The 20,743-nt window shown below is 48.9% G+C and overlaps 1 protein-coding gene across 3 annotated transcripts in view; it reads left to right on the top strand.

Annotated features, from left to right (window-relative positions):
- The window catches only part of YBX2 (Y-box binding protein 2), a 23,823-nt gene extending 3,526 nt beyond the window's left edge, over positions 1-20,297 (top strand). Inside the window, exons 2-10 of one of the 3 annotated variants that reach the window (XM_077261435.1) lie at positions 3,915-3,978; positions 4,047-4,080; positions 16,180-16,269; positions 16,437-16,727; positions 17,142-17,236; positions 19,357-19,519; positions 19,599-19,697; positions 19,933-20,003; positions 20,132-20,297. In XM_077261435.1, coding sequence (XP_077117550.1) covers positions 3,915-3,978; positions 4,047-4,080; positions 16,180-16,269; positions 16,437-16,727; positions 17,142-17,236; positions 19,357-19,519; positions 19,599-19,697; positions 19,933-19,968 — 872 coding nt within the window. In that variant the 3' untranslated portion in view covers positions 19,969-20,003; positions 20,132-20,297. The remainder of the gene's footprint in view (positions 1-3,914; positions 3,979-4,046; positions 4,081-16,179; positions 16,270-16,436; positions 16,728-17,141; positions 17,237-19,356; positions 19,520-19,598; positions 19,698-19,932; positions 20,004-20,131) is intronic. The other 2 variants (XM_077261436.1, XM_077261437.1) reach the window with 2 other exon arrangements.
- Positions 20,298-20,743: the final 446 nt, after the last annotated feature.

Genomic DNA, 20,743 nt, shown 5'->3' on the forward strand with positions numbered 1-20,743 from the left:
ATATAGTGACTGTCTAATGTGTCACCTGCCGTATATAAACGTCATATAATGTAGATACAACGTAATCCTATATATTTATATATATATATATAGTGACTGTGTCTAATGTGTCACCTGCCGTATATAAACGTTATATAACCTAGATACAACGTAATCCTATATATTTATATATATATATATATAGTGACTGTGTCTAATGTGTGTCACCTGCTGTATATAAACGTCATATAATGTAGATACAACGTAATCCTATATATTTATATATATATAGTGACTGTGTCTAATGTGTCACCTGCCGTATATAAACGTCATATAATGTAGATACAACGTAATCCTATATATTTATATATATATAGTGACTGTGTCTAATGTGTCACCTGCCGTATATAAACGTCATATAATGTAGATACAACGTAATCCTATATATTTATATATATATATAGTGACTGTCTAATGTGTCACCTGCCGTATATAAACGTCATATAATGTAGATACAACGTAATCCTATATATTTATATATATATATAGTGACTGTCTAATGTGTCACCTGCCGTATATAAACGTCATATAATGTAGATACAACGTAATCCTATATATTTATATATATATATATAGTGACTGTCTAATGTGTCACCTGCCGTATATAAACGTCATATAATGTAGATACAACGTAATCCTATATATTTATATATATATATAGTGACTGTGTCTAATGTGTCACCTGCCGTATATAAACGTCATATAACCTAGATACAACCTATCCCTATATATATATATATATATATATATGTGACTGTCTAATGTGTCACCTGCCGTATACGAACGTCATATAACGTACATACAACCTATCCCTATATATATATATATTAGTGACTGTCTAATGTCACCTGCCGTATACGAACGTCATATAACGTACATACAACCTATCCCTATATATATATATATATATTTATTAGTGACTGTCTAATGTGTCACCTGCCGTATACGAACGTCATATAACGTACATACAACCTATCCCTATATATATATATATTTATTAGTGACTGTCTAATGTGTCACCTGCTGTATACTAACGTCATATTATGTACCTTATGTATGTAGTCCATGTATGTCTGTATGTAGTCCACGTCTGTCTGTAATGTAAATCCCGTGTTGGTTGGTTGCACCCAGCCGGCCACAACCAATCAGCGACAGGCACAGTCCGGCTGTGAATTGGCCCCTCCCTCCTGCCCTGCAGTCACCGCCCACATGGCGATTTAGCCCTCCGTTACCGCTGCCATAACCGTGTGACTAACTTTCTGCTATTGATGCTCCCTATGCAGCATCAATAGTATTAACATATCATGTTAAAAATAATTTAAAAAATCATGATATTCTCCCCTTCCGGTGTCCGTCGGAGCCTTTCCAGCTCCTTGCGATGCTCCAGTCCCAGTAATGCCTTGTGGCAACGACCCCAGATGACGTAGTGGTCTCATGAGACCGGTACAACATCACGGGTTATTGCTGCAATGCATTACTGGGACCGGAGCGTCGCTAAAGGCCTGGGCTGGATCCAGGGCCGCTGGAAGGTGAGTATAGAACGATTTTTTTTTTACTTTAAATTTTTTTTTTTTTTTTTTAACAGGGATATGGTTCCCACATTGCTATATAGTGCGTGGGCTGTGTGACTTTCTCCCAGGGCCCTCAAAAAACCTTGAGCCGACCCTGGCTTCACTGATTGGTCGCAGCCGGCCGAATCCTCTGTATTCACTGCATTATTCTGAAAACGTCATAAATAAACTACATACATATTCTAGAATACCCGATGTGTTAGAATCGGGCTACCATCTAGTGTGTGTATGTATGTATGTATGTATATTCACATCCCATATATACACCTACAATATATATGTATACACACATCCCTATATATACACCTACTATATATCTGTATACACACATGTCCCCATATATACACCTACTATATATCTGTACATACCACATGTCCCCATATATATACACCTACTATATATCTGTACACACCACATGTCCCCATATATACACCTACTATATATCTGTATACACATATCCCCGTATATACACCTACTATATATCTGTATACACATATCCCCATATATACACCTACTATATATCTGTATACACATATCCCCATATATACACCTACTATATATCTGTATACACACATCCCCATATATATATACACCTACTATATATCTGTATACACACATATCCCCATATATACACCTACTATATATCTGTATACACATATCCCCATATATACACCTACTATATATCTGTATACACATATCCCCGTATATACACCTACTATATATCTGTATACACACATATCCCCATATATATACACCTACTATATATCTGTATACACACATATCCCCATATATACACCTACTATATATCTGTATACACACATATCCCCATATATACACCTACTATATATCTGTATACACATATCCCCATATATACACCTACTATATATCTGTATACACACATATCCCCATATATATACACCTACTATATATCTGTATACACATATAATATATATACACCTACTATATATCTGTATACACACATCCCCATATATACACCTACTATATATCTGTATACACACATCCCCATATATATACACCTACTATATATCTGTATACACACATATCCCCATATATATACACCTACTATATATCTGTATACACACATCCCCATATATACACCTACTATATATCTGTATACACATATCCCCATATATACACCTACTATATATCTGTATACACATATCCCCATATATACACCTACTATATATCTGTATACACACATATCCCCATATATATACACCTACTATATATCTGTATACACACATATCCCCATATATATACACCTACTATATATCTGTATACACACATATCCCCATATATAAACCTACTATATATCTGTATACACATATCCCCATATATACACCTACTATATATCTAACACAAACAGAAAAGGAGTACCAAACCACCCATGAAAGTTAAAAGGTAATATTTATTGTAAATAAATCTAAAATCAATTAACATGCAGTATAATACACGATAATATAAAATATGTTTATAGACAAATATATAAAATTGTGAAGGACACAGACAAAACCAACCACACTATACAGTGTATACAGGACCCTATATATCTGGTAGTGCAAGTAGCAACATATAACATTAGTCAGTAGGGAAAATCCAGAAAAAACCAAGTGAGTCACCACAATTGTGGTCCAAAGCTAAATATCCCAGACTAAGTGTACTATGCGCCCCGATGCGCATTTCGCGTAAGCTTCTTCAGGGGACCGGTCCGTCTGGGTATGATATTTATATTTATGATTGGCGCATAGTACACTTAGTCTGGGATATTTAGCTTTGGACCACAATTGTGGTGACTCACTTGGTTTTTTCTGGATTTTCCCTACTGACTAATGTTATATGTTGCTACTTGCACTACCAGATATATAGGGTCCTGTATACACTGTATAGTGTGGTTGGTTTTGTCTGTGTCCTTCACAATTTTATATATTTGTCTATAAACATATTTTATATTATCGTGTATTATACTGCATGTTAATTGATTTTAGATTTATTTACAATAAATATTACCTTTTAACTTTCATGGGTGGTTTGGTACTCCTTTTCTGTTTGTGTTAAATATCCTTGCTGGAGTATGTGTTATGCCTGTTTTTGACAGTGCTGGTTTTATTATTTCTGGGTATTTTTATTTGACCTACTATATATCTGTATACACACATATCCCCATATATATACACCTACTATATATCTATATACACACACATCCCCATATATACAGTGTATATACCTTGTGGTTTAGGCCGTTGTTCTCATTCTCTGGTTGATCCTTTGTCACTTTCCTTACAGCGACCCAGGTCCAGGGGACGGTCAAATGGTTTAATGTCCGCAATGGTTATGGATTCATCAATCGGTATGTGGTTGTGCTGTGTCCTGTGCCCCCCGCAATATAGCAGTGTCTGACCCCACTTCTCTCCGCAGGAATGACACAAAGGACGACGTGTTTGTCCACCAGGTAAACGGGGCAATGATTCCGATATGAGGTGTGATGTGTATTATTCATTTATATAGCACCATTAATTCCATGGTGCTGTACACGAGAATTGTGTATGGGATTTGATGGACACCAGTGGGGTCTAGTGGGCAATTGGGGGGATATCATTGACAGATGGGGTGAGTTAGTTTTTGGCAGATAAGGAGAACACCAGAGGGGTGTAGTGGGTTATTAGCTGGTGTGAAGGTGACATCTGTTGGATGGGTAATGAATGGATAGGAGGATAACACCAGTGGGGTGTGGTGGGTGATGAATGGATAGGAGGATGACACCAGTGGGGTGTGGTGGGTGATGAATGGATAGGAGGATGACACCAGTGGGGTGTGGTGGGTGATGAATGGATAGGAGGATGACACCAGTGGGGTGTGGTGGGTGATGAATGGATAGGAGGATGACACCAGTGGGGTGTGGTGGGTGATGAATGGATAGGAGGATGACACCAGTGGGGTGTGGTGGGTGATGAATGGATAGGAGGGTGACACCAGTGGGGTGTTGTGGGTGATTGGGTGATGAATGGATAGGAGGGTGACACCAGTGGGGTGTTGTGGGTGATTGGGTGATGAATGGATAGGAGGGTGACACCAGTGGGGTGTTGTGGGTGATTGGGTGATGAATGGATAGGAGGATGACACCAGTGGGGTGTGGTGGGTGATGAATGGATAGGAGGGTGACACCAGTGGGGTGTGGTGGGTGATGAATGGATAGGAGGGTGACACCAGTGGGGTGTGGTGGGTGATGAATGGATAGGAGGATGATACCAGTGGGGTGTGGTGGGTGATGAATGGATAGGAGGATGACACCAGTGGGGTGTGGTGGGTGATGAATGGATAGGAGGATGACACCAGTGGGGTGTGGTGGGTAATGAATGGATTGGAGGATGACACCAGTGGGGTGTGGTGGGTGATGAATGGATAGGAGGATGACACCAGTGGGGTGTGGTGGGTGATGAATGGATAGGAGGATGACACCAGTGTGGTGGGTAATGAATGGATTGGAGGATGACACCAGTGGGGTGTGGTGGGTGATGAATGGATAGGAGGATGACACCAGTGGGGTGTGGTGGGTGATTGGGTGATGAGTGGATAGGAGGATGACACCAGTGGGGTGTGGTGGGTGATGAATGGATTGGAGGATGACACCAGTGGGGTGTGGTGGGTGATGAATGGATAGGAGGATGACACCAGTGGGGTGTGGTGGGTAATGAATGGATTGGAGGATGACACCAGTGGGGTGTGGTGGGTGATGAATGGATAGGAGGATGACACCAGTGGGGTGTGGTGGGTGATGAATGGATAGGAGGATGACACCAGTGTGGTGGGTAATGAATGGATTGGAGGATGACACCAGTGGGGTGTGGTGGGTGATGAATGGATAGGAGGATGACACCAGTGGGGTGTGGTGGGTGATTGGGTGATGAGTGGATAGGAGGATGACACCAGTGGGGTGTGGTGGGTGATGAATGGATAGGAGGATGACACCAGTGTGGTGGGTAATGAATGGATTGGAGGATGACACCAGTGGGGTGTGGTGGGTAATGAATGGATAGGAGGGTGACACCAGTGGGGTGTGGTGGGTGATTGGGTGATGAGTGGATAGGAGGATGACACCAGTGGGGTGTGGTGGGTGATGAATGGATAGGAGGATGACACCAGTGGGGTGTGGTGGGTGATGAATGGATAGGAGGATGACACCAGTGGGGTGTGGTGGGTGATGAATGGATAGGAGGATGACACCAGTGGGGTGTGGTGGGTAATGAATGGATAGGACGATGACACCAGTGTGGTGGGTAATGAATGGATTGGAGGATGACACCAGTGGGGTGTGGTGGGTGATGAATGGATAGGAGGATGACACCAGTGGGGTGTGGTGGGTGATTGGGTGATGAATGGATAGGAGGGTGACACCAGTGGGGTGTGGTGGGTGATTGGGTGATGAATGGATAGGAGGGTGACACCAGTGATGGGTGATTGGGTGATGAATGGATAGGAGGGTGACACCAGTGATGGGTGATTGGGTGATGAATGGATAGGAGGGTGACACCAGTGATGGGTGATTGGGTGATGAATGGATAGGAGGATGACACCAGTGGGGTGTGGTGGGTGATTGGGTGATGAATGGATAGGAGGGTGACACCAGTGGGGTGTGGTGGGTAATGAATGGATTGGAGGATGACACCAGTGGGGTGTGGTGGGTGATGAATGGATAGGAGGATGACACCAGTGTGGTGGGTAATGAATGGATTGGAGGATGACACCAGTGGGGTGTGGTGGGTGATGAATGGATAGGAGGATGACACCAGTGGGGTGTGGTGGGTGATGAATGGATAGGAGGATGACACCAGTGGGGTGTGGTGGGTAATGAATGGATAGGAGGATGACACCAGTGGGGTGTGGTGGGTGATGAATGGATAGGAGGATGACACCAGTGGTGGGTGATGAATGGATAGGAGGATGACACCAGTGGCGTGTGGTGGGTGATGAATGGATAGGAGGATGACACCAGTGGGGTGTGGTGGGTAATGAATGGATAGGAGGATGACACCAGTGGGGTGTGGTGGGTGATTGGGTGATGAATGGATAGGAGGGTGACACCAGTGGGGTGTGGTGGGTGATGAATGGATAGGAGGATGACACCAGTGATGGGTGATTGGGTGATGAATGGATAGGAGGGTGACACCAGTGGGGTGTGGTGGGTGATTGGGTGATGAATGGATAGGAGGGTGACACCAGTGGGGTGTGGTGGGTAATGAATGGATAGGAGGATGACACCAGTGTGGTGGGTGATTGGGTGATGAATGGATAGGAGGGTGACACCAGTGGGGTGTGGTGGGTGATGAATGGATAAGAGAATGACACCAGTGGGGTGTGGTGGGTGATGAATGGATAGGAGGATGATACCAGTGGGGTGTGGTGGGTGATTGGGTGATGAATGGATAGGAGGGTGACACCAGTGGGGTGTGGTGGGTGATGAATGGATAGGAGGGTGACACCAGTGGGGTGTGGTGGGTAATGAATGGATAGGAGGATGACACCAGTGGGGTGTGGTGGGTGATGAATGGATAGGAGGATGACACCAGTGGGGTGTGGTGGGTGATTGGGTGATGAATGGATAGGAGGGTGACACCAGTGGGGTGTGGTGGGTGATGAATGGATAGGAGGTTGACACCAGTGGGGTGTGGTGGGTAATGAATGGATAGGAGGGTGACACCAGTGGGGTGTGGTGGGTGATGAATGGATAGGAGGGTGACACCAGTGGGGTGTGGTGGGTGATTGGGTGATGAATGGATAGGAGGGTGACACCAGTGATGGGTGATTGGGTAATGAATGGATAGGAGGATGACACCAGTGGGGTGTGGTGGGTAATGAATGGATAGGAGGATGACACCAGTGGGGTGTGGTGGGTGACGAATGGATAGGAGGATGACACCAGTGGGGTGTGGTGGGTGATGAATGGATAGGAGGATGACACCAGTGGGGTGTGGTGGGTAATGAATGGATAGGAGGATGACACCAGTGTGGTGTGGTGGGTGATTGGGTGATGAATGGATAGGAGGGTGACACCAGTGGGGTGTGGTGGGTGATGAATGGATAGGAGGGTGACACCAGTGATGGGTGATTGGGTAATGAATGGATAGGAGGATGACACCAGTGTGGTGTGGTGGGTGATTGGGTGATGAATGGATAGGAGGGTGACACCAGTGATGGGTGATTGGGTGATGAATGGATAGGAGGGTGACACCAGTGATGGGTGATTGGGTGATGAATGGATAGGAGGATGACACCAGTGGGGTGTGGTGGGTAATGAATGGATTGGAGGATGACACCAGTGGGGTGTGGTGGGTGATGAATGGATAGGAGGATGACACCAGTGGGGTGTGGTGGGTGATGAATGGATAGGAGGATGACACCAGTGGGGTGTGGTGGGTAATGAATGGATAGGAGGATGACACCAGTGGGGTGTGGTGGGTGATTGGGTGATGAATGGATAGGAGAATGACACCAGTGGGGTGTGGTGGGTGATTGGGTAATGAATGGATAGGAGGATGACACCAGTGGGGTGTGGTGGGTGATGAATGGATAAGAGGATGACACCAGTGGGGTGTGGTGGGTGATGAATGGATAGGAGGATGATACCAGTGGGGTGTGGTGGGTGATTGGGTGATGAATGGATAGGAGGGTGACACCAGTGGGGTGTGGTGGGTGATGAATGGATAGGAGGGTGACACCAGTGGGGTGTGGTGGGTAATGAATGGATAGGAGGATGACACCAGTGGGGTGTGGTGGGTGATGAATGGATAGGAGGATGACACCAGTGGGGTGTGGTGGGTGATTGGGTGATGAATGGATAGGAGGGTGACACCAGTGGGGTGTGGTGGGTGATGAATGGATAGGAGGGTGACACCAGTGGGGTGTGGTGGGTAATGAATGGATAGGAGGGTGACACCAGTGGGGTGTGGTGGGTGATTGGGTGATGAATGGATAGGAGGGTGACACCAGTGGGGTGTGGTGGGTGATTGGGTGATGAATGGATAGGAGGATGACACCAGTGGGGTGTGGTGGGTGATTGGGTGATGAATGGATAGGAAGGTGACACCAGTGATGGGTGATTGGGTGATGAATGGATAGGAGGATGACACCAGTGGGGTGTGGTGGGTGATTGGGTGATGAATGGATAGGAGGGTGACACCAGTGGGGTGTGGTGGGTGATGAATGGATAGGAGGATGACACCAGTGGGGTGTGGTGGGTGATGAATGGATAGGAGGATGACACCAGTGGGGTGTGGTGGGTGATGAATGGATAGGAGGATGACACCAGTGGGGTGTGGTGGGTGATGAATGGATAGGAGGGTGACACCAGTGGGGTGTTGTGGGTGATTGGGTGATGAATGGATATGAGGGTGACACCAGTGGGGTGTTGTGGGTGATTGGGTGATGAATGGATAGGAGGATGACACCAGTGGGGTGTGGTGGGTGATGAATGGATAGGAGGGTGACACCAGTGGGGTGTGGTGGGTGATGAATGGATAGGAGGATGACACCAGTGGGGTGTGGTGGGTGATGAATGGATAGGAGGATGACACCAGTGGGGTGTGGTGGGTGATGAATGGATAGGAGGATGACACCAGTGTGGTGGGTAATGAATGGATTGGAGGATGACACCAGTGGGGTGTGGTGGGTAATGAATGGATAGGAGGGTGACACCAGTGGGGTGTGGTGGGTGATTGGGTGATGAGTGGATAGGAGGATGACACCAGTGGGGTGTGGTGGGTGATGAATGGATAGGAGGATGACACCAGTGGGGTGTGGTGGGTGATGAATGGATAGGAGGATGACACCAGTGGGGTGTGGTGGGTGATGAATGGATAGGAGGGTGACACCAGTGGGGTGTTGTGGGTGATTGGGTGATGAATGGATAGGAGGGTGACACCAGTGGGGTGTTGTGGGTGATTGGGTGATGAATGGATATGAGGGTGACACCAGTGGGGTGTTGTGGGTGATTGGGTGATGAATGGATAGGAGGATGACACCAGTGGGGTGTGGTGGGTGATGAATGGATAGGAGGGTGACACCAGTGGGGTGTGGTGGGTGATGAATGGATAGGAGGATGACACCAGTGGGGTGTGGTGGGTGATGAATGGATAGGAGGATGACACCAGTGTGGTGGGTAATGAATGGATTGGAGGATGACACCAGTGGGGTGTGGTGGGTAATGAATGGATAGGAGGGTGACACCAGTGGGGTGTGGTGGGTGATTGGGTGATGAGTGGATAGGAGGATGACACCAGTGGGGTGTGGTGGGTGATGAATGGATAGGAGGATGACACCAGTGGGGTGTGGTGGGTGATGAATGGATAGGAGGATGACACCAGTGGGGTGTGGTGGGTAATGAATGGATAGGAGGATGACACCAGTGGGGTGTGGTGGGTGATTGGGTGATGAATGGATAGGAGGGTGACACCAGTGGGGTGTGGTGGGTGACGAATGGATAGGAGGATGACACCAGTGGGGTGTGGTGGGTAATGAATGGATAGGAGGATGACACCAGTGTGGTGTGGTGGGTGATTGGGTGATGAATGGATAGGAGGGTGACACCAGTGGGGTGTGGTGGGTGATGAATGGATAGGAGGATGACACCAGTGGGGTGTGGTGGGTAATGAATGGATAGGAGGATGACACCAGTGTGGTGTGGTGGGTGATTGGGTGATGAATGGATAGGAGGGTGACACCAGTGGGGTGTGGTGGGTGATTGGGTGATGAATGGATAGGAGGGTGACACCAGTGATGGGTGATTGGGTGATGAATGGATAGGAGGGTGACACCAGTGATGGGTGATTGGGTGATGAATGGATAGGAGGGTGACACCAGTGGGGTGTGGTGGGTGATTGGGTGATGAATGGATAGGAGGGTGACACCAGTGGGGTGTGGTGGGTAATGAATGGATTGGAGGATGACACCAGTGGGGTGTGGTGGGTGATGAATGGATAGGAGGATGACACCAGTGTGGTGGGTAATGAATGGATTGGAGGATGACACCAGTGGGGTGTGGTGGGTGATGAATGGATAGGAGGATGACACCAGTGGGGTGTGGTGGGTGATGAATGGATAGGAGGATGACACCAGTGGGGTGTGGTGGGTAATGAATGGATAGGAGGGTGACACCAGTGGGGTGTGGTGGGTAATGAATGGATAGGAGGATGACGCCAGTGTGGTGTGGTGGGTGATGAATGGATAGGAGGATGACACCAGTGGTGGGTGATGAATGGATAGGAGGATGACACCAGTGGCGTGTGGTGGGTGATGAATGGATAGGAGGATGACACCAGTGGGGTGTGGTGGGTAATGAATGGATAGGAGGATGACACCAGTGGGGTGTGGTGGGTGATTGGGTGATGAATGGATAGGAGGGTGACACCAGTGATGGGTGATTGGGTGATGAATGGATAGGAGGGTGACACCAGTGGGGTGTGGTGGGTGATTGGGTGATGAATGGATAGGAGGGTGACACCAGTGGGGTGTGGTGGGTAATGAATGGATAGGAGGATGACACCAGTGTGGTGGGTGATTGGGTGATGAATGGATAGGAGGGTGACACCAGTGGGGTGTGGTGGGTGATGAATGGATAAGAGAATGACACCAGTGGTGGGTGATGAATGGATAGGAGGATGATACCAGTGGGGTGTGGTGGGTGATTGGGTGATGAATGGATAGGAGGGTGACACCAGTGGGGTGTGGTGGGTGATGAATGGATAGGAGGATGATACCAGTGGGGTGTGGTGGGTGATTGGGTGATGAATGGATAGGAGGGTGACACCAGTGGGGTGTGGTGGGTGATGAATGGATAGGAGGGTGACACCAGTGGGGTGTGGTGGGTAATGAATGGATAGGAGGATGACACCAGTGGGGTGTGGTGGGTGATGAATGGATAGGAGGATGACACCAGTGGGGTGTGGTGGGTGATGAATGGATAGGAGGGTGACACCAGTGGGGTGTGGTGGGTAATGAATGGATAGGAGGGTGACACCAGTGGGGTGTGGTGGGTGATGAATGGATAGGAGGGTGACACCAGTGGGGTGTGGTGGGTGATTGGGTGATGAATGGATAGGAGGATGACACCAGTGGGGTGTGGTGGGTGATTGGGTGATGAATGGATAGGAGGGTGACACCAGTGATGGGTGATTGGGTAATGAATGGATAGGAGGATGACACCAGTGGGGTGTGGTGGGTAATGAATGGATAGGAGGATGACACCAGTGGGGTGTGGTGGGTGACGAATGGATAGGAGGATGACACCAGTGGGGTGTGGTGGGTGATGAATGGATAGGAGGATGACACCAGTGGGGTGTGGTGGGTGATGAATGGATAGGAGGATGACACCAGTGGGGTGTGGTGGGTAATGAATGGATAGGAGGATGACACCAGTGTGGTGTGGTGGGTGATTGGGTGATGAATGGATAGGAGGGTGACACCAGTGGGGTGTGGTGGGTGATGAATGGATAGGAGGGTGACACCAGTGATGGGTGATTGGGTAATGAATGGATAGGAGGATGACACCAGTGTGGTGTGGTGGGTGATTGGGTGATAAATGGATAGGAGGGTGACACCAGTGATGGGTGATTGGGTGATGAATGGATAGGAGGGTGACACCAGTGATGGGTGATTGGGTGATGAATGGATAGGAGGATGACACCAGTGGAGTGTGGTGGGTAATGAATGGATAGGAGGATGACACCAGTGGGGTGTGGTGGGTGATGAATGGATAGGAGGATGACACCAGTGGGGTGTGGTGGGTGATGAATGGATAGGAGGATGACACCAGTGGGGTGTGGTGGGTAATGAATGGATAGGAGGATGACACCAGTGGGGTGTGGTGGGTGATTGGGTGATGAATGGATAGGAGGGTGACACCAGTGGGGTGTGGTGGGTAATGAATGGATAGGAGGATGACACCAGTGGGGTGTGGTGGGTGATGAATGGATAAGAGGATGACACCAGTGGGGTGTGGTGGGTGATGAATGGATAGGAGGATGATACCAGTGGGGTGTGGTGGGTGATGAATGGATAAGAGGATGACACCAGTGGGGTGTGGTGGGTGATGAATGGATAGGAGGATGATACCAGTGGGGTGTGGTGGGTGATTGGGTGATGAATGGATAGGAGGGTGACACCAGTGGGGTGTGGTGGGTGATGAATGGATAGGAGGGTGACACCAGTGGGGTGTGGTGGGTGATTGGGTGATGAATGGATAGGAGGGTGACACCAGTGGGGTGTGGTGGGTGATGAATGGATAAGAGGATGACACCAGTGGGGTGTGGTGGGTGATGAATGGATAGGAGGATGATACCAGTGGGGTGTGGTGGGTGATTGGGTGATGAATGGATAGGAGGGTGACACCAGTGGGGTGTGGTGGGTGATGAATGGATAGGAGGGTGACACCAGTGGGGTGTGGTGGGTAATGAATGGATAGGAGGGTGACACCAGTGGGGTGTGGTGGGTGATTGGGTGATGAATGGATAGGAGGGTGACACCAGTGGGGTGTGGTGGGTGATTGGGTGATGAATGGATAGGAGGATGACACCAGTGGGGTGTGGTGGGTGATTGGGTGATGAATGGATAGGAAGGTGACACCAGTGATGGGTGATTGGGTGATGAATGGATAGGAGGATGACACCAGTGGGGTGTGGTGGGTGATTGGGTGATGAATGGATAGGAGGGTGACACCAGTGATGGGTGATTGGGTAATATATGGATAGGAGGATGACACCAGTGGGGTGTGGTGGGTGATGAATGGATAGGAGGATGACACCAGTGGGGTGTGGTGGGTGATGAATGGATAGGAGGATGACACCAGTGGGGTGTGGTGGGTGATGAATGGATTGGAGGATGACACCAGTGGGGTGTGGTGGGTGATGAATGGATAGGAGGATGACACCAGTGGGGTGTGGTGGGTGATTGGGTGATGAATGGATAAGAGGGTGACACCAGTGGGGTGTGGTGGGTGATTGGGTGATGAATGGATAGGAGGATGACACCAGTGGGGTGTGGTGGGTGATTGGGTGATGAATGGATAGGAGGATGACACCAGTGGGGTGTGGTGGGTGATTGGGTGATGAATGGATAGGAAGGTGACACCAGTGATGGGTGATTGGGTGATGAATGGATAGGAGGATGACACCAGTGGGGTGTGGTGGGTGATTGGGTGATGAATGGATAGGAGGGTGACACCAGTGATGGGTGATTGGGTAATGAATGGATAGGAGGATGACACCAGTGGGGTGTGGTGGGTGATGAATGGATAGGAGGATGACACCAGTGGGGTGTGGTGGGTGATGAATGGATAGGAGGATGACACCAGTGGGGTGTGGTGGGTGATGAATGGATTGGAGGATGACACCAGTGGGGTGTGGTGGGTGATGAATGGATAGGAGGGTGACACCAGTGGGGTGTGGTGGGTAATTAATGGATAGGAGGATGACACCAGTGATGGGTGATTGGGTGATGAATGGATAGGAGGGTGACACCAGTGGGGTGTGGTGGGTGATTGGGTGATGAATGGATAGGAGGTTGACACCAGTGGGGTGTGGTGGGTAATGAATGGATAGGAGGATGACACCAGTGGGGTGTGTTGGGTGATGAATGGATAGGAGGGTGACACCAGTGGGGTGTGGTGGGTGATGAATGGATAGGAGGATGACACCAGTGGGGTGTGGTGGGTGATGAATGGATAGGAGGATGACACCAGTGGGGTGTGGTGGGTGATTGGGTGATGAATGGATAGGAGGGTGACACCAGTGGGGTGTGGTGGGTGATGAATGGATAGGAGGGTGACACCAGTGGGGTGTGGTGGGTAATGAATGGATAGGAGGATGACACCAGTGGGGTGTGGTGGGTGATTGGGTGATGAATGGATAGGAGGGTGACACCAGTGATGGGTGATTGGGTAATGAATGGATAGGAGGATGACACCAGTGTGGTGTGGTGGGTGATGAATGGATAGGAGGGTGACACCAGTGGGGTGTGGTGGGTGATGAATGGATAGGAGGGTGACACCAGTGGGGTGTGGTGGGTGATGAATGGATAGGAGGGTGACACCAGTGGGGTGTGGTGGGTAATGAATGGTTAGGAGGATGACACCAGTGGGGTGTGGTGGGTGATTGGGTGATGAATGGATAGGAGGATGACACCAGTGGGGTGTGGTGGGTGATGAATGGATAGGAGGATGACGCTAGTGGGGTGTGGTGGGTGACGAATGGATAGGAGGATGACACCAGTGGGGTGTGGTGGGTGATTGGGTGATGAATGGATAGGAAGGTGACACCAGTGGGGTGTGGTGGGTGATGAATGGATAGGAGGGTGACACCAGTGGGGTGTGGTGGGTAATGAATGGTTAGGAGGATGACACCAGTGGGGTGTGGTGGGTGATTGGGTGATGAATGGATAGGAAGGTGACACCAGTGATGGGTGATTGGGTGATGAATGGATAGGAGGATGACACCAGTGGGGTGTGGTGGGTGATGAATGGATAGGAGGATGTCACTAGTGGGGTGTGGTGGGTGATTGGGTGATGAATGGATAGGAGGATGACACCAGTTGGGTGAGGTGGGTAATGAATGGATAGGAGGATGACACCAGTGGGGTGTGGTGGGTGACGAATGGATAGGAGGATGACACCAGTGGGGTGTGGTGGGTGATTGGGTGATGAATGGATAGGAAGGTGACACCAGTGGGGTGTGGTGGGTGATGAATGGATAGGAGGGTGACACCAGTGGGGTGTGGTGGGTGATGAATGGATAGGAGGGTGACACCAGTGGGGTGTGGTGGGTAATGAATGGTTAGGAGGATGACACCAGTGGGGTGTGGTGGGTAATGAATGGTTAGGAGGATGACACCAGTGGGGTGTGGTGGGTGATTGGGTGATGAATGGATAGGAAGGTGACACCAGTGGGGTGTGGTGGGTGATGAATGGATAGGAGGGTGACACCAGTGGGGTGTGGTGGGTGATGAATGGATAGGAGGGTGACACCAGTGGGGTGTGGTGGGTGATGAATGGATAGGAGGGTGACACCAGTGGGGTGTGGTGGGTAATGAATGGTTAGGAGGATGACACCAGTGGGGTGTGGTGGGTGATTGGGTGATGAATGGATAGGAGGATGACACCAGTGGGGTGTGGTGGGTGATGAATGGATAGGAGGATGTCACTAGTGGGGTGTGGTGGGTGATTGGGTGATGAATGGATAGGAGGATGACACCAGTGATGGGTGATTGGGTGATGAATGGATAGGAGGATGACACCAGTGATGGGTGATTGGGTGATGAATGGATAGGAGGGTGACACCAGTGGGGTTTGGGTTAGTGGATGATGTATGGGGGAATAAGGAGGGCTTCACCTGTGGCTTAGTGGGTGGTGAGATGACCGTTGATGGTGGGGTCAGGGTCTTGTTTGGTGTGGCCCCTTGGGCAGTACATCTGCAGGGCTTCTGTAGTCTGCCCTGTTATCAGGACAGGTAGTCCCTTTGTGGGTTACCTGGGGGGTTTGTCAGCGACCGGATGTTTCTCTTTTCAGACTGCCATAAAGAGGAACAACCCACGGAAGTTTCTTCGCAGCGTTGGCGATGGTGAGACAGTGGAGTTTGACGTTGTGGAAGGGGAAAAGGTTTGTGACATTGGTGTCATCAGGTGTGTGGACCCAGTGTTCTCTCCTGTAATCTGAGGTCCCCTCTTATCCAAAGTATCGTCCCTTGTTCATCCATGGTTTGTCCTGGCTGAGAACATGGTGTCCTGCAGCTTATGGACAGGTGACTAATCTGCCTGTGTCTGCAGGGTGCGGAGGCTGCTAACGTCACCGGTCCTGGTGGTGTTCCCGTTAAAGGAAGCAGATTTGCCCCCAATAGGCGTCGTTTTCGTCGGCGATTTTACCGGCCAAGGGGAGATAACACTACTGAGTCTAGTGGAGACGGTGTGAGCCCCGAGCAAGTGAGTGAAGGTGAACGAGCAGATGACGGCTCCCCCCAGCAGAGACCTCCACAGCGCCGACGACCTCCTCCATTCTTCTACAGGCGGCGCTTTGGAAGGGGTTCAAGACCACCAGCTCAGCGGGACCCAGGGGCAGTGGTGAGTTGTGGGCCTGACTATCCATGGCTTGTCTTGCTGGGCCGTGGACTTTCTGTGTGAAGGTCTATAGTTCATGTCTTACTTGACCAGCATGATGTCCACCAGACTTGCCGTTACCTATCAGGGGCTTAGTCGTCGACTACTCTATTTCTGGATGAGATGACATCTTTATCAATTTCTCATTGGTAATGACTATTGGCCACTTATCAGAACTTTGTACTACAAAGCTATTTATGCCCATAGTGACCAATCACCGTGCCGCTGCCACATGCTTCTTTGGTGGGCTACACTGGATGCGAGAGCATAGGTTACTTGTGGCGTAGAGGGTTCTTGGCTCCGACGCACCAGGTCATCCTCATGCTGCTGTCCTTGCAGTCTTATCTGCTCAGTGTAATATTCATCGTTCTGTTATAGAATAACGAGGCTAAAGACCCAACATCGGACACCCCCCAAAATGGAGAGGAGCAGCAGAGTGCCCCTCCTCGCAGGTTCCGGCCCAGATTTCGCAGGTGAGACATGTTGGGTCAGAAGCCTTGCGATTAAATGTGCTTGGGACGTTCCCTGGCCTTCGTCCGGCCCGTTGTTAGAAATTGCTGAGAAGGTTGCTCTAGGTTTCAGTCTGGAAAGGCGTGAGATCTGTAGACATAAATTTCTTCCTATTCCAGTTTTTTTTTGTGGGATTGTCACTCCCTGTAATACATGCTGGATGTGAGCTTTATCCCCAAGCTTCATTAGCTCTCGTCTCTGAGCATCTTCATTTTTGCACCCCCCTCGGTATGCTTTCCACCATTCCTGCAGCCTATTCTCTGCCCTCCCTGCTTCCCTACTCTCCACCATCAATGTACAGTGCCTTGCGAAAGTATTCGGCCCCCCTGGAACTTTTCAACCTTTTCCCACATATCATGCTTCAAACCTAAAGATACCAAATGTAATTTTTTGGTGACAAATCAACAAGTGGAACACAATTGTGAAGTTGAACAAAATTTATTGGTTATTTTTAATTTTTGTGGAAATTCAAAAACTGAAAAGTGGGGGGTGCAATATTATTCGGCCTCTGTAACTTAATACTTTGTTGCGCCACCTTTCGCTGCGATTACAAGTCACTTGGGGTATGTCTCTATCAGTTTTGTACATCGAGAGACTGAAATTCTCGCCCATTCTTCCTCGGCAAACAGCTCGAGCTCAGTGAGGTTGGATGGAGATCGTTTGTGAACAGCAGTTTTCAGCTCTTTCCACAGATTCTCGATTGGATTGAGGTCTGGACTCTGACTTGGCCATTCTAACACCTGGATACGTTTATTTGTGAACCATTCCATTATAGATTTTGCTTTGTTTGGGATCATTGTCTTGTTGGAAGACAAATCTCCGTTCCAGTCTCAGGTCTTTTGCAGACTCCAACAGGTTTTCTTCAAGAATGGTCCTGTATTTGGCTCCATCCATCCTCCCATCAATTTTAACCATCTTCCCTGTCCCTGCTGAAGAAAAGCAGGCCCAAACTATGGTGCTGCCACCAACATGTTTGACAGTGGGGATGGTGTGTTCAGGGTGATGAGCTGTGTTGCCTTTATGTCAAACATATCGTTTTGCATTGTTGCCACAAAGTTCGGTTTTGGTTTCATCTGAAAAGAGCACCTTCTTCCACATGTTTGGTGTCTCCCAGGTGGCTTGTTTATGGATATCTTTGAGAAATGTCTTTCTTCTTGCCACTCTTCCATGAAGGCCAGATTTGTGCAGTGTACGACTGATTGTTGTCCTATGGACAGACTGTCCCACCTCAGCTGTAGATCTCTGCAGTTCATCCAGAGGGATCATGGGCCTCTTGGCTGCATCTCTGATCAGTCTTCTCCTTCTTTGAGATGGAAGTTTAGAGGGATGGCTGGGTCTTGGTAGATTTGCAGTGGTATGATACTCCTTCCATTTCAATATGATCACTTGCACAGTGCTCCTTGGGAGGTTTAAAGTTTTGGAAATCATTTTGTATCCATATCACGGACCTGCCTGTTGTGTTCCTTGGTCTTCATGATGCTCTCTGTGCATAGAGAACCCTGAGACTATCACAGAGCAGGTGTATTTATACAGAGACTTGATTACACACAGGTGGATTATATTTATCATTAGGCATTTAGGACAACATTGGATCATTCAGAGATCCACAATGAACTTCTGCACTGAAAGTAAAGGGGCTGAATAATATTGCATGCCCCACTTTTCAGTTCTTGAATTTCCACAAAAATTTAAAATAACCAATAAATATTGTTCAACTTCACAATTGTGTTCCACTTGTTGTTGACTCTTCACCTAAAATGTACATTTGGTAACTTTAGGTTTAAAGCATGATATGTGGGAAAAGGTTGAAAAGTTCCTGGGGGCTGAATACTTTTGCAAGGCACTGTACATGGAGGTGTGGTGGCCCATGATGTCAGGCAGTGTAGAACCTCGTCTTTGCTCTGATGTGAGTCTGTACTCGAGTGGCCCATGTTTGGTCGCTGACACTTGTATCATCAGATTATTGGCTGCCGTCCTGTCACCGGTCTCATGTAAGTGGTGAATCTGACAGCGCTGTCTGTCCCGTCAGTCACATCAGCAGCAGTGTATGCTGCACCCATGATAAAGTAAACTATCTCTGCAGACCCTACCGCCCACGTCCACCGCAGAACACAGAGGGAGGCGATGGTGACACCAGAGCGGCGTCTGATGAAGCTCCACGTCCAGAGCCTCAGCGGCAGCGCAGTCGTCCGTACTTCCAGCGACGCAGACAGCAAGGAGCGGCCCCTGGGCAAACTGCTGCCCAGGTGAGGCCTACGTGCAGGGCGTGGAGTGATGTGCCTACTGCAGAACTGCACTGTTGTGACTCTTCCTTTACTCTTGTAGGGGGACGGTAAACACCCCGAGTCCTCACAAGAGTCCACAGCAGACACGTCCAGCAAATCTCCAGACACCCCTGCAGAGGCCGGTGAAGCTCGCACACAGGTAAGGGTCGAGTATCACGGGTGAGGTGGTGTCACACGTGAGCAGGTTTTTAGTCTGCCCCTCAAGACGAGGGCAGTGAAATGGCTGCCAGGCACAGACATCTGTCATAAGGCAGGCATCATCTATTACAATGATTGGCAGAGCAGCCTCATACAGGTCCTATACTGACTATGGAGGGGGCTGGCTGATGGCCTAAAGCTCTGCAGCTATAGTCACTGTATTCCTTCTCTTCCAGGTGTCTCCTCTGAAGGAAGCCCCAGCTCTGGAGTGACTCTGACTCTGGTACCTTCCAGGAGCCATGTGTGGGTGAGGGTTGGGCTGATGCTCCTGTAAATGTGACACCAGGGTGTGCTTGGCCTCCGTCCTCCACGTGGCATGTTTATGGCTGCATATGCTTCTCTTGTCATTTACTGACCAGGGTCTTTCTCCTGCAGGTACCACAGATACTTCCATCTTACAGCAACATGGACACTGGGCTCACGGTGACACGGCGTGACATTGAGGCTGATGCAGCCCGCATCACAGCGTTTGGGACTTGTTTTCACTTGTTTGGGTTTTCTTTGTTGCACTGACTTGTGCTAGTAAAGATGGAAGAGTCGATTGCTTTGTGTCCTGTGGTTCTGTGGTCCTAGATGGGGGCATGCTGGGGCCACATGGTCTTCAGTCTGCTAACAAGACGGGCGTTACGTGGCAGTCAGTTTCTGCCAAGGAGTGCTCTCGTGTTCTGGCGTATTGCTGTCCAGGTCGTGGGCTGCTCATACTGAGCTGTGAAATATTTGCCACCTACAAGTTTGGTTTTTTTTTTTTTTGTACAATTTTCACATTTCATTTGATTTATACCACATAATACCAGAAAGAAAAATGCTGTCTTTCCTGTGTCTGATTGTCCGTGGGTCGATTTGAGTAGCTCAGGAGACAAATGTTAAATTGACCATCGGCGTGAATATCTCGGCTGAGCCCAACTTCACAGGTGACTTCTAGACAAATGATGTCCAGAGGTGAGAAGGTCTCATAGAGCCACACATGAGGCTGTCATACAGGACCTG

The sequence above is a fragment of the Ranitomeya variabilis genome, chromosome 5 (genome assembly GCF_051348905.1).
Source record: "Ranitomeya variabilis isolate aRanVar5 chromosome 5, aRanVar5.hap1, whole genome shotgun sequence".
In the NCBI taxonomy this organism is placed as follows: Eukaryota; Metazoa; Chordata; class Amphibia; order Anura; family Dendrobatidae; genus Ranitomeya; species Ranitomeya variabilis.